The sequence below is a fragment of the Argiope bruennichi genome, chromosome 9 (assembly GCF_947563725.1).
Source record: "Argiope bruennichi chromosome 9, qqArgBrue1.1, whole genome shotgun sequence".
In the NCBI taxonomy this organism is placed as follows: Eukaryota; Metazoa; Arthropoda; class Arachnida; order Araneae; family Araneidae; genus Argiope; species Argiope bruennichi.
Window position 1 is genome coordinate 50,051,846 of NC_079159.1, and position 14,605 is coordinate 50,066,450.

A 14,605-nucleotide genomic window follows, 5' to 3' on the forward strand; every position below is an offset into this window, starting at 1 on the left:
TCTTGTGAAAGTGACAAGGCATGGTCAATCTTTTTTTTTTATTATTATTATTTCTTTAATTGCTTTTATTTGCAAAAAGTATTTTGTTTTCCCATTGATGGTGAAAAGTTTTTCCTATTTCCAAGTGTATCTATATTAGGGGTAAAAATCAGATACTCACATATTAATTTTTTTATGAATAAAATTATTTAATGATGTTTTTATAATCCAGATTTTTAAAAATTCATTTGCTTATTTGTGTTGAAAAAGTCAGAAATAGCTGCTGTCCTAGTTTTAATCTTATCAAATTGATATTTTCCTTATCTCAGTTGGTGTCAAGATCAATTGTTTAAGATGCTTTGACCAATAGTATCAACTTAGTATAGAAATAGATAATTGCTGGAGAATTTCATTGTATTCCATAATGGTGCATGATCTTCTTGCATATGTTCCTAATTAACTAATTTCTCATATTTCAAAACTGTTATTATTTTTTACTACCTTCTCTAAACCTGTGATTATATGTTTTAGATTTCCTCACAATTAGAACTGTGGTCTGAAGAGTTACAGAATGCTGAGATTGCTCGGGATATGAGTGAAGCTGAACATTCTTTACATATTCACAACGAAAATGTCAGTAACATGCAGCAAACTGCTTTAGATGTAATCCAAAGAGGTCAGGAACTCTACCAAGTGAGTAAAATTAATTTTTTGGTTATTTTCATTTCAAGCAAGTCAAGCATTTTCCTACAAGTCATTTAATAGTGGATATCAATATAGTTTTTTTTAGTAAATAAAATTATGCTATTTAATTTTTATTATTCTTTTTGTTGTGTGAATTCCTCATTGCATGATACATTGTACAAAATTGTATTTTTTTATTCATAATTATATATTTAGGACTTATAAATTATTGTTTGTAAATTCAACTAATTTATATAAATAATTACTAGATAAAGTAGTCAAAAGACTTTAAAAAAAAATTTTTTTTAAAGAAATAAATTTATAATTAATGTAAAAATATTTTTTTTTATTTTGTTAAAATAAAAATTAAAGCATTAATATTATATCTTACAGATGCATTTGGTGTGGCATTTGTGCTTTGTCATAATGGACTAATTTTTTTGTAATTAAGAAATTTATTGATTTGCCTTTTTTATTTTAAGAATCAAGCAACATCTTTTTAATTTCGTTTTAATTTTGCTTACAGCTCTTTGAATCATCCGGAATTCAATTAATGGCTGATGATCAGTATGATGGGCAAGCAAGGGTGCAAGTTTTGCTGGACTTTCTTCAGGAACGTCATTTAGATTTAGAAGATGTTGCTGAAATGAAACGTGTGAAGCTAGAACAGAGTATTCAACTGTGCCAACTAGAAAACGATGCTAGTCAGGTAAGAATCTTTTTTTTTTTAATTTATTAACAAACAAAAATCACATTTATTGACAATTTCTTGAAGTACTTTCATTCTGAATGAAAATATTTTACACAGGTTATGAGTTGGATTGGAAATGGAGAAGCTATGCTTGTTGCATCATTTATGATCCCTACTTCTTTGCAAGATGCTGAACAGCTTAAAACAGAGCACCAACAGTTTCAAATAGCAATTGAAGTAAAGATATTAAAAACCAAATGTTATATCTTTGTTATTTCAGTTGAGATTATTTTTTAAATTGTTCAAATTATAATATTGTTGTTATAGTATTTATAAGAATATATATATATATATATTGTTGTGATGTAAGGAATTTTGATTAATTAATTACCTTGGAAATTTTTTTGACAGAAAACTCATTCAAGTGCAGTTATGGTACAACAAAGAGCTGAAGCTCTTATTCAAGCTAATCATTTTGATCCTGCAAGTGTCCGAGCGATCTGTGATGAAGTAAATGCCAATTGGCATCAGCTAATGACCCATGCTGAAGATAGACACAAACTTTGCATGGCTTCAATGAATTTCTACAAAACTGCTACTCAAGTAATTCACTTAAAATGCTCAATTTAAATGTTCATTTGTTTTCTTTTTCTCTCTCTCTCTCTCTCTCTCTTTGTTCATATTTATTAAAAGTGAATCTGTAATGTTAAAAATGCTAACCTGTTTACATAATTTATCTCTAATGAGTTATACATTTAAATTTTTAAATAAAAATCATGAGTTTGCAAATATGAACTGTGAATATTACATTGACACAAGCAAGCATATGTTTGGCAACTTCATATGCATGCATTTAAAAAAAAATGGAATTAAAAGTAATGAATGTAGAATAAATAATCTATGACAAATAGGAATAAATAGGGGTTTTTTTAATAAATAGTTTGGTTTTTTAAATATAAATTTTGCAAACATTGCTAGATTTTGAAATTTATATTTATTAATCCAGGAATTTGTAACAAATATTAATAAAAATATAGATATAAATATATATCAATTTTAATAAAATATTTCTAAAATTATATAAAAATATCAGTTATTAATAATTTAAATAAATTATAGACATGATAGTAATAATTTTAGGGAAATGTGTATTAAAAATATATCTGTAAAAATTTTAATTCTCCTTTATAACAATTATTAATGATTGTCTTTTTTATTTAAGTTATTTTATTTTTATTATTTTAAACATATATTAAATGTTTTCAAACATTTAATATCTGTTTATAAAGTGGGAAAGGCATTTTGTTTTAAATTACAAAACATAACTATTTTGTTGTGTTCACTGCTACAATAGATTTTTTAAGAACTTGTTTTAAAAAAGACTACATTTGTAAATAGAGTTTTTAATCATATTTTTAATTATTTTTCAAGCAGTTATTCTCAACATTGCACAGAATGAAAATATTTATGTATTTCTTAATAATAAAAATTTAATTAATTAATGACTGTTAAAACATCATTGCAACCTTGCTTCAATATTTTTTGAGAAAAAAAAATTAAATACTTCTAACATAGCATATATATATATATATAGTTGCGATTGTCTTATATCAATTCTACTGGTAAAAACTAAATAGTGTAAAAATATATATACTAAAAAAATATTTTTAATATTAGAACTCAATGGAATATCTACATACTCCTAAACCAAAAGCATTTTAACTAGACTATATATGTTTACACAATATTTTCAGTGAATTTTTCTAAACAAATTAATATAATACTCAAAATTTTTGCCTATAATTAACTGTGTATTTTGAACTAAGAAAACCTACCTGTACAAAATAATTTTAATATCTTATAATTTCTTTTTAAAAAATTACAAATCATCACAAATGATTTGTAAAAGCCATTTCTAAGATTATCACTTATTTTTTAAAAATGATACAAAATTTAGTTAAATATTCTGAATGGCAATTTAAATATATGTTTGCAATATAGAATATGAAGGCAGGTATTTTTAATAATGAATTTCAATCTCAATCATGTGATAAATGTTGTGTTGATCATGATCATATTTTTGATTAAAGCTGAAATAGTTTTAATTAACAGAAAACCTCAAAATGATTTTAAAGTAAGAGAACGTATATCAATACCAATAAGATAAAAGGAATTTTATATAATTTTTTTTCCATGTTTTGTCTAAAATTTAATTCTTAAATTAAATCTTGGGCTTTCTGGTTGAATAATTTGCATGCATAATTGAAACATAATTATAAATTTATGAAAATTAACTGTTCTGTTAATTGTTGCCAAACTTTCTTTCAAAATGACCTAGTGCTTACTGTAAAATTTCTAGAAGAACTTTTTTGTAATTTGGACTTCTATACAATACAGGAGCATTTAGCAGTTCAGTTTTATTTATATAGATTAAGCTAACCATTATTATAACAGAAGATTTCAATGTTTATATATATATATATTCATTTGATCTTTCTGCATAAATTACAATTTTTAGATTTTTGTCTTTCATTAATTAACATTTAATTTTAATGCTGCTGATTTTTGCTTACATCAAAATTCTTTATTTGTGTTGAAATTCTACCTAATTCATTTTCTCTTATAGGTATGTTCAGTACTTGATAGCTTAGAAAGAGAATATCGTCGAGATGAAGATTGGTGTGGCAGCAGTAATGAAACCAATGATAAGAAAGATAATCAAGACAAAGTGGCTCTGGTTTCACAGCTTTTGACTAAACATCAAGAGCAAAAGGAAGCTTTTCTAAAAGCCTGCACCCTTGCTCGTCGTACTGCAGAAACATTTCTGAAGTACTGTTCACGCTGTTCACAATATTACAGCTCTCAGATCGAGATTAACAATAAAACCTCTGAAACCAAAGTGAAAAGTAAGTTTCAGAAATTATAGTACTGTGTAAAGAGTTCTCTCTCCTTTTTAGTAAACAAACACCCATATTTGGTGGCATAAATTGTAAAAAGTGATAGCAAGTAATCCTGAACTACATGATTAAATTATTTATAATTCAAATATATCAATTCACATTAAAACCTAATGAACTACCAAATTACAGTCCTGGTGATCTTTTAAATAAACCTTTTATATTTTATTTATTTATTTTTTATTTTATTTTTCAAATTCAGTGACTGATTACACCATTTCTTTTAGGCATATTTTTATAGAATTACACATTAGTGCAAATATTGTTTATTTACAAGCGCTATAAAGTAACTCTGAAATAATTTGTTTTAGAAAAACATTTATAGAAAGACCACGCAAATAAATAGGATATAAAAAGGAAAATTGATATCATTAATTATTTTATTTTGTATAATTAACAGGTATCCTTGAGCAACTGTTGAACCAAGAAAATAAAGTATTAGAGTGCTGGACTGCTCGAAAAAAGAGATTAGATCAATGCCAGCAATTTGTACTCTTTGAAAACAGTGCTAAGCAGGTTGGTTTTTTGATATTGAAACATGCTAAAAATCATTTATTTGCATTTTATACTTCAGTGACTTCTAGACTGTTAAATACATACAATTATTTGTTTAGAAACTAAATTTATAAAATTCAATAGAATATGCATTATTAATCTTTTTAAGAAAATCTAAAATATATATTTAGTATTTATTTAGCTGTTGTTTTCTTTCGGCATTATTTTTTCTAGGTATATTTCTTACAAGATAGAATATCAGTACTTATAAATTTGAATGTCAGTAGATTAAAATTTTATCTGAATCAAAACTACAAGTAATGCAGTTAATCAAATTCCTATATTCGAAAACATGGACAATGTTAAGTTTATAAACTATTTTCTGTATTAAAAATGTAAAAAACCACAATCAAGCCTTTATGTATCAAATTTAAATTCCTAAAAAAATCAATTTCCATTTATTTTAGCAAACAATAATATATAATAAAAAAATTTCATCCTTTTGTTTTCTACCAAATTTACAAATCCATTTCAGTATTGCTTAATCAGAATTTTTTTCTAAGCTAAACTTTTTTCATACATAAAAATTTCCATTTAGCCATACTCACTACAAGAAATTTAAAGCTAAACTGAATTCAATACCAAATTCCAACAATGCATTAATATATAGATTTCGATTCATTAAAGAGAATTTTGAAATAAAACATGATTCATCAATGAGCATGCATTGGTTTTTCATAATTGAATTTCAAATTTTCAAGAATTTATTGTAGTACATTGAATAAAAATTCTCTGAGTGCCTGATTAGTTTTATAGTTTTCTAATGAGAAAAATTAGTTTTTTTCATTCAGCCAAGTATTTAGCATCCGTTGATGTTTAAAAAAGAGACATAAAAATAAATATTATTTGCTTTTATACTGAACTTGAAAAATGGGAAAAGCCAGTTTTGTCACCTTAGGGGTTACTTTATATTCCTTCTTATAAATAAAATCATTGCTTTTTTTGCACTGCTATAGGTAAACATAATTTTTATATGGATATATTTATTCAGTTTATAAAAATTTTATACAATATACTTTTTTTTAAATTTAAAATCCTTAGGGGAAAAAAATCCTTGATAATTGAGATTTCTTCCATATATGGAGGTTTTATGTAAGCAAGTGACATGGTATATTATAGAAAAATAGTAAAACATTTTATTGCTTCCTAGTTAAAATTTGTAATCATATCAAGTTGAAACATGAAATTTGCATAATTGCAAAGAATAGAATTGAGTATTTTTCTCCCAAAATTAATACATTTTTGTATTTTTATACCAAATAATTGAAATCTTTTTTTAAAAAAGAAAATAGATGTCAGATTTTAGCTAGAATATGTTATTTGTGACATCTTACTTATGAAAACTCTTCCCACTCTTCTTCAGAGATTTTGAAAAGTAATAATTAAAAATAGAATTCTAAAAAATCTAATGTTTCCTTATTCTCATGTGCTTAATTATGTATGCATATTAAATAACTATAATAGAAATCATGCTTCAAGAATAATTATTAATGTTATATTTTTGTGTTTGCCAATATTTCCTATTTAATGCTACTATTATGGATAATTAATTAAATATTTTTATTTTTGCATAAAGTGTAAATAATGTCCAATGGTTTAGATTTTTTGAGTAAAGAAATCTAAATTCTTGAAATGCATATAAATTGCTTTATTTTTTATGAAACCTGATGCATTCATAAAACTTAATTATGATTTTTAAAAAATCAATGATACAACAGATTTTTGAAATCTTTTTACTAGTTTTTTTTTTTTTTTTTTATCATTATTGGAAGTGAAATTTTAATTATTCCTATTTATGCAGATTACTACCACCTCCCTTTTTTCTTTTTTGTAAACTAAAAGTAAAAATATAAAAGTTTGTTTGTTTTTAAGAGTTCAAAAACAAGATTATGTGTTAATTAGATGTGAAAATCATTAGATGCTAAATCTATATTAAAGGATACTAAGACTTTTCTTCTGATTTACTGACATTGCTATTTTCGTCCCTACAAACAAAATAAAATAAGGGAGTTCTTTCATTTTTTTTTAAAGAATTGAATGCAGTATTACTATTTATTTTAATATAATTTTAATTTATTTCATTATGCTCATTTTATAAATAGAACATTTCATTTTTACTGCTTGAAATTTGTATTTGGAAAATTTTGTCTCTGATGGAACGAAAAAAAATGTTATAATAATGTAATTTTATGTGTTACTTTAAGGCTCTTGAATGGATTCGGGAAACAGGAGAAGATTATTTAGATAATCGAAGAACATTAGGTGATAATGTTGAAGAAACTAAGGCCCTGTTGAAGGAGTATAATGAATTCAAAGGAAATGCTAAAGTAAGTTCAAAATATTTTCATTTTTGTTATATGCCTTACAGATCAATTGCAATTTTATGCAGCTAACTATTTTTTAAACTTAATTTTTAAAAAATATTTTTAGAAGTTAAAAAATTTAAAAGGTTGACTTATAATAATGAAGTCAACTCAAAACTGCTGATATTAGAAATCAAGATTGTTAAATCAGTAATAATAATTTAAAGTATATTTTTTATGTATTCGTGCTTTGTGTGTGTACAAGATAGTTGCCCATGTAAGCCTCCATAATCTAAAATTTAATAAATTAAAATCATAGAGAAGGACATTTCAATGACTTATTGCACATTATTTTACCAATGGGAAAAAAATGGTTTTCTGTGTTTAATTACAAAGATTGGTATTCATATCACTACATGTTTCCATAGAATTTTAAAGAATTATTCATCTTTGGTGACTAACTGTCACATCTGTCATGTAAATAATATTAATTTAGTGCACACAACTTCTTTAATATTTGGTAGCTGTGTAAGCTAAAAATTCTGATATCTTCATAACTTTATTCTGATTTTTGAAATTGAAGACTGACGAAGTTTTATTTTGCAGTATCTGTCAAAAAATAAAGGGCAATAAAGAGTAAGGAACATTGATGGCATATCTGATTTTTATATAAATTTAAAATTGTGCAGCTGGAACAATGTTTAGAGATGAGGGATTTTACTGTTATTTTAATTATATAGTTGTCCATGCAGTATAGTTTCTTTTCACATCTGACTCTATAATGCTTAATAATTCTGACTTATTGCACAGGCGGTAAGAGGTTATGCATATATAATTTTTGTGTGGTATTTTAATAACATATAGTGATGTTTTTTAAGCAGTTGTGTTATTCCTTATTTGCTTTTATGAATTTTCTTTCTAAGCATTTGCCATAATCATACTTTAAGAAATGAAATAAATAATTTTTTAAATGCCTATAAATATGTAACCGTATCTATGTATGAAACCCTAATAGGTATAATGTTCTATACTTACTTATTTGGAAAAACAATATTTAATTTTTCAGATTATTAAGAGTATTTACATTTATTTTGTAATGTTAATGAAAGATTAATCTGTTATTAAAGTGTCATTCTGCATTTTTCAGGAAACCAGAGAAAAGGTCCGTTTGCTTTTACAACTTGCAGATAGCTTAGTGGAGCGAGGTCATGCTCATGCATCTGCTATAAAGCAATGGGTTGCCTCAGTCGATCAAAGTTATAAAGATTTCAGTGAGCGCATGGATCATTATCGGCAGAAACTTGAAGAAAAACTTGGTTTGCAATCTGATGTAAGCATATATTTTTAATTAATTTTTGCTTTAATCAGATTAGAAAATAAGAAATTTTATTTTACTTTCCTGTTAAAATTGTAATTGAATTCAATTCAGAAATGAACTAATTGTTATTCAAAGCTTTATTTACGTACTGAAAATAGTAACTTTAAACTTCAGAAAAATAAATAAATTGCATAATGCCAAAACAGTAGGCAGGCTTGGCACATCTATTAATGATGCAGGTAAAAGAAGCAGGAATATTTTTAAACTATATCCTGTGTTACAGACTGCACTGGTATTTTCTATTGTAGATTAAGTTAACATTTCAATTCTAGAATGTATTTAATAGTGATAATTATTTCATCAAAATAGCGGGATACAAAAGATCTATCATTGGATCGCCACAGTGATCCTTCTTTAGAGGATAAAGTTAAAGAAGCTGCAGCAAAAGAACTAAATGAAGAAAAACGAAAATCTGCTCGTCGTAAAGAGTATGTTTTATTTTTCCCTCTATAATATATATGTTTCAATATATTTTTTTTTTAATTTTAAAAGTGAAATTACTGCAACTAAGTTTCATTATCTGAATTCTGTTGTCTAGTGAATCTTTAATGCCAGCATTTTCAAAATGCTAAATTAGTGATTTCAAAATGGATTAGACAATTCCAAAATAAGAGTATTCTGTGCTTCAAAGTTTCAGTTTGGTGTCCTCTCTTTTACAATTGGTAATTTATCAAACCCAATATTCTCTTATTGATTATGGATTTGAGTCAACTAAAATCTGACTTAAAAATTTAACCCAAGAATTCGTTTTTTTTTTTTTTTTTTTTATGATCTGAAAATTGCTACTAAAGGCTTTTAGTTCTTTTTTTTTTAAAAAAAAAATACTTTTTTCCCAAAAATTGTCATTTTTCATTTATTAAAGATCTTATTCCTATTTTATAAGCATAGCATTGATAAGCTTTTTTAAAATTAATTTTATTGGAATTCAATAATATGCAAACATCCTCAAAAAAGTGAAACAAGATATTATTCTTTTAAATATGGCACCTAGGCATATACTTCCAATTGCAAAGTTTGATTAAATAATGTGGGCAATTTTTTGAAAACACTCTTGTCTTTCGTACAGGGAAAAAATTACAAAACTTTAATTTTTATGATTTTTATGTGGCTACTGTTGCAAAAAAAGTGTCAATGTGTAAAATATTTTTCTTGCATTCATTAATGCACATACAAAATTTCATGTTCCCATCTACAAAATTTATTGCAAATGTAGCTTTAATTGAGATAGAAACATTAATTTTCAGATTTATCACATTTGGAATTATAAAAAATCCTTTTTTCATGAAAGAAGTTCATCATTAATGACTATTTTCTGAAAATGCGTTGTATGGCAGCATTTTAGAAACTCTTTGATTTGTTTGTTCAGTTCTGTACAGCAGCATGCTGAATGGTGCCCAGTATATTCAATTAATTTTGATCAGCATCATATCTGCACTCGGAGATAAATTGGCTTAGGAAATATATCTTTTCCATCAAATTCAAAAAGATTGTCTTTAAGTTACAAATGATAAACTCGATCGCATTAGCACAAGTATTATTAAAAGAATACAACTTTGCATTGTTTTTGAAAGGGGTTCATTCTAAACAAGTTTTTAAGACCTTTCATTAATAAATAAAAACGTTAAATGCATTCCGTAATTTTTTCATATGTGTGTTTAATCTGATTTGAATCTGAACAAATTGTTCTGTCCTTCTTTAGATTTATTATGGCAGAATTATTGCAAACAGAAAGAACTTATGTTAAAGATCTGGAAACTTGCATAAAAACATATATGACAGAAATGGAGAAATCTGATGATGCTATTCCTCCTGGATTGCAGAAGAAAAGTTCAACATTGTTTGGCAATATGGTCGAAATATTTCAGTTTCATGATCAGTGAGTTTAATATTTTTCATGAATTATCCACTTTAAAAAAATTTAATTAGTACTTTTTAAAGAAAAGTTTAAATTCTGCTTATTTATATTTCATTATTTCATAAACTTTTTTTGATAAAATTAATCTTTATGAACCAGATAATTCTGATGAGTATCTTTGATTCACCTAGATTAATATTCTGTATAGAATATTGAACTAGGTGGAAAGAAACAATTTCCTTTGATATTTTCTATTATTCCTCTAATTTTTGTATTTTCTTAATTTTCAAATATAGAATATTTTTAAAAGAATTAGAAAAATATGAAACTATGCCTGAAGATGTTGGACATTGCTTTGTGACATGGGTAAGTTAATCAAACGTGATTTTGTTTTTACTTGCACTTAGTATTTTTTGCTTGTTTATATTTTTTATCAACATAGTTGAGATACTAAATGAAACCTATATTTTTTAGGCCCAAAAATTTGAAGTATATGTAAAATATTGTAAAAATAAGCCAGAGTCTAATTTACTTTTGGTTCATCATGCTGGAAATTACTTTGAAGTATGTATATTTTTTTTTTTTTGCTTTCATCTTTTTCTGCTTTATTAGAAAGCCAGGTAAGCTTATAATTTGATTTTTTACAAAATCCATTGTAGGATGTACAGAGAAAGCATAATATTCCACATCCAATAGCTGCTTATTTGATTAAACCAGTGCAAAGAATTACGAAATATCAGCTACTGTTGAAAGATTTATTATCCTGTTGTGAAGAAGATCAAGGAGAAATTAAAGTAAGATTTGTTATTCTAATTCTTTTCTTAATTTATTCTTCGTTTTATGCCATCTATATAAATAAAAATGAAAATCCCGAAATTGTTGGTATCTTGTAGAATTCCCATTTATTTATTTTCAAATTTTCTCACAAATTTTATGAAGCAGATGGGAGATTTTGATGAAGGTTTTATAACAAACTCAGTTATCAATTTTTATATTATTAAATAGTAGATTTTTCATGTTCAGTAAAGATAATCTTATTAAATAATCAAATTGTTGTCATTCTACTATTTGTAAATATTATAGATATTTTACATCATTTTATTGATTACTTTCCAACTTGCCATTAAATTTTATATGTAAAATCGTTTAGCATAATATAGTTTTCTAGAAATTGCATGTTTTGAAAGTCAATTATTTTCAACCAATATTCATTTTTTTAACTTAAAAAAGTTTCAATATATAATATTTTGTAAGTATAATAAAGATTTTGCTCTTAAATCTATAGATTTTAATATATTTAATTTTGAAATTTTCTCTTTTTTAGGATGGCCTGGATGTTATGCTAAATGTACCCAAAAAGGCTAATGATGCCATGCATCTTAGCATGTTGGAAGGATGTGATGTATGTATTTTCTTCTTTTTCTTTTTTATAAAATGCATATAAATATTTGGGTGAAATTTTTTTGTGCATAAAAATATTTTTATAGCTCAGTTCTAAAAATCAAGTGAATAAAATTTGAATAATAATTTTACTATTCAAATCTTAAATTTGTATATGTATATATTTTATGTGTGTACTTTTTGTTGAATCTTTACTTCTTACTTTTTTCCATATAGTATATAAAACTTTGTTGTATTAAAATTTTTTAAATGTACAATATTTTAGGTACTTTATTTGAATTAGTCAACAAGAAATGAAGGGGGAAAAGATCTTATTCCATACTTTATTAAAATAGCTGTTTTAAATTATTTCAAGATATCAGAAAGGGACAACTTTGTATGGAAAAAAACAATAATAATTTTAATTTTAAAACAATATATGCTTTAAGAATGATAATTGAATGTACTTAAAATATATATTCTGTACAACTTTGTTTTAATGATTAAAAAAACCCAATAACTTTTTTTTTTCAATATTGAATACAATTTTAATGTAGGCACTAACTTGAAATGTTTATTTTTCAGGTATCCCTTGATCAGTTGGGTGAAGTTATTCTTCAAGACTCTTTTCATGTCTTTGAGCCTAAGTCATTAATTAGGAAAGGACGAGAAAGGCACATTTTTCTGTTTGAACTGTATTTGTTATTTAGTAAAGAAGTTAAAGATTCTAATGGAAAAGCAAAATATATTTATAAGACAAAACTTCTAGTAAGTCCAATTTTACTAAAGTTATTTTTTTAATTTATCTGTCATCATTATAATACTTAATTTAAATGTTTGAATATTTTTTCCTTATTATTTTTGAGGAAAAGGATAAAAAGTTAAAAACTCTTGATTATAGTATTTCCAACTTCTTGTGTGCATTTTTGTGGAAAAGGGGCAATTATTATGTTATAAAGGTTGTTCATATTTTAAATTTACAATTTTCTCATATTTTGTTTTTTTATTTATGGAATGAAACAAACAAATAAAGTATTAACATTGAAAGATTTTAATAATGTAGAAAATCAAAAACATTTTACCTAAAACTCTCTTACCTAAAAGCTAAATAATAATTACCGTAGTTTTGGCTTATGTTGCAACTAAATTCTTATGTATGTTTATTATTGAAGTAGTTTCACAATATTTTACGTATTGTTATCAATATGAAGGCAGTGTCAGTATTTTTATTAGTAATTTTATCATTTGTTTTCATTTTAGACGTCTGAAATAGGTATTACTGAGCATGTTGAAGGTGATGAATGTAAATTTGCTGTTTGGACGGGTAGAGCACCTCTTGCAGAAAACAAAATAATCTTAAAAGTATTTATTTCATTATTTGCTTCTTTTTTATTTATATTCATGTTATTTTCCAAATATTGAGTATTTTAATGAACTCTTTATAAACTTCATGTAAATTAATTGCTTTTAAAGACATTATATATAAGCGTTTTTCCTTTTTCTTTTTAAGGCTACTTCTTTAGAAAACAAGCAATCCTGGGTCAAGAAGTTGCGAGAAGTTATTCAAGAAACGTACTTTAGTAGTGCTCTTTCCACTCTTAATTTATCTAAATGCCACACTAAGATCTCTAAATCAGTCAGTAATCGATCCAGCAGGTAAAAATTTCTGAGCAATCTCTTGCTTTTTAATATTTTTTGATAACAATGAAATTACACTGAGAAAATTTGTTTGATATGGTACTTTTATTACCTATCTTGCTTTTTCAGTGACATTTGTAAAAAATCTTCTATTTTATAGAGACATGGAGGATTCATCAATGGATGAAGGTAGTATTGAAAATCAAGAACGGGGATCCTTGGCTTCCTTTGGATCTGGTAATACTACTGATAGTGAAAAGGTAAACTTTTTTTATCATATCAAGAAAAGGGAAATTTTCATTCAAATATTACTGTTTTAAATTATATAAATTGAGAAGAAAATTAAAAGGAACTTTTGCTTTAATTTTTTCTTAATAAATATTTTTTTACTTTAAGCTTTGGAATTATCATTAAGTTGTAAAATCCTTACTCTACAATCCTGATAAACTGTATGCATGTAAATAAATTAATATTTGTAAATTTCTTTCCCCAAACAAAATAAAAAAAATATTTTGTTGATTTTTTTGTAGTAAAAATTTTTTAAAGATATTATTTTTCAGTGAGTGAAATGAATTTTTCAAAGTAGCTTATATAATATTAGTAGAGAGTAATATATTTACATTATTGATATCAATGGAAGAATTCTGTTTTTCCTTAAATGAACTATTACTTTCTGTTATGTCAAGTTTTATTATTAAAGATATTCTAAAATTTTCATGTTACTTCATTTAATTAAATTATTGATCATTTTATTTCAAATCCGAATGAGTAAATAATTGTTGAATTATTCTTTAGGATTATTATAGGTTTAAACATAGTGAAAGATTACTATAGGTTTTAACATATTTCTGAAATATAGTGCATTATCACTGTAAAACTTTTAGAAAAATTAATAAATATCAATTGCAAATAGTTAAGTATGTATATTAAATTTACTTTTTTCCCCCTTCTCAGAATATGTAAAAAAAATGCTGTATTCTGCTATAATTTTTTAAAATTATTATTATTAAAGTGGAAATAGCTTTACTTTTTAAAAGAAACTGATTCAAGTTTTTATTTCCCCTCTAAATTATTTCTTTTAAGATATTTCTGTAGCATTATGCTGAAGTAAGTGCAGTAAAATTTTATTTGCAGTGCTTTAACTGAACTCTGAAAAAATCAATTGCCTCAAATGATTTATTCATT

At 24.9% G+C, this 14,605-nt stretch overlaps 1 protein-coding gene across 2 annotated transcripts in view; it reads left to right on the top strand.

Moving 5' to 3' along the window:
• LOC129983772 (triple functional domain protein-like) overlaps positions 1-14,605 on the top strand; it is a 53,340-nt gene that overhangs the window by 21,168 nt on the left and 17,567 nt on the right. For both annotated transcript variants that reach the window (XM_056093396.1, XM_056093397.1), the window contains exons 18-35: positions 511-672; positions 1,190-1,372; positions 1,472-1,591; positions 1,766-1,957; positions 3,981-4,260; positions 4,712-4,827; positions 7,071-7,193; positions 8,317-8,499; positions 8,857-8,975; positions 10,247-10,423; positions 10,699-10,768; positions 10,877-10,966; positions 11,062-11,196; positions 11,727-11,804; positions 12,368-12,550; positions 13,043-13,144; positions 13,293-13,438; positions 13,581-13,680. In XM_056093396.1, the coding sequence (XP_055949371.1) occupies positions 511-672; positions 1,190-1,372; positions 1,472-1,591; positions 1,766-1,957; positions 3,981-4,260; positions 4,712-4,827; positions 7,071-7,193; positions 8,317-8,499; positions 8,857-8,975; positions 10,247-10,423; positions 10,699-10,768; positions 10,877-10,966; positions 11,062-11,196; positions 11,727-11,804; positions 12,368-12,550; positions 13,043-13,144; positions 13,293-13,438; positions 13,581-13,680 (2,559 nt within the window). The remainder of the gene's footprint in view (positions 1-510; positions 673-1,189; positions 1,373-1,471; positions 1,592-1,765; positions 1,958-3,980; positions 4,261-4,711; positions 4,828-7,070; positions 7,194-8,316; positions 8,500-8,856; positions 8,976-10,246; positions 10,424-10,698; positions 10,769-10,876; positions 10,967-11,061; positions 11,197-11,726; positions 11,805-12,367; positions 12,551-13,042; positions 13,145-13,292; positions 13,439-13,580; positions 13,681-14,605) is intronic.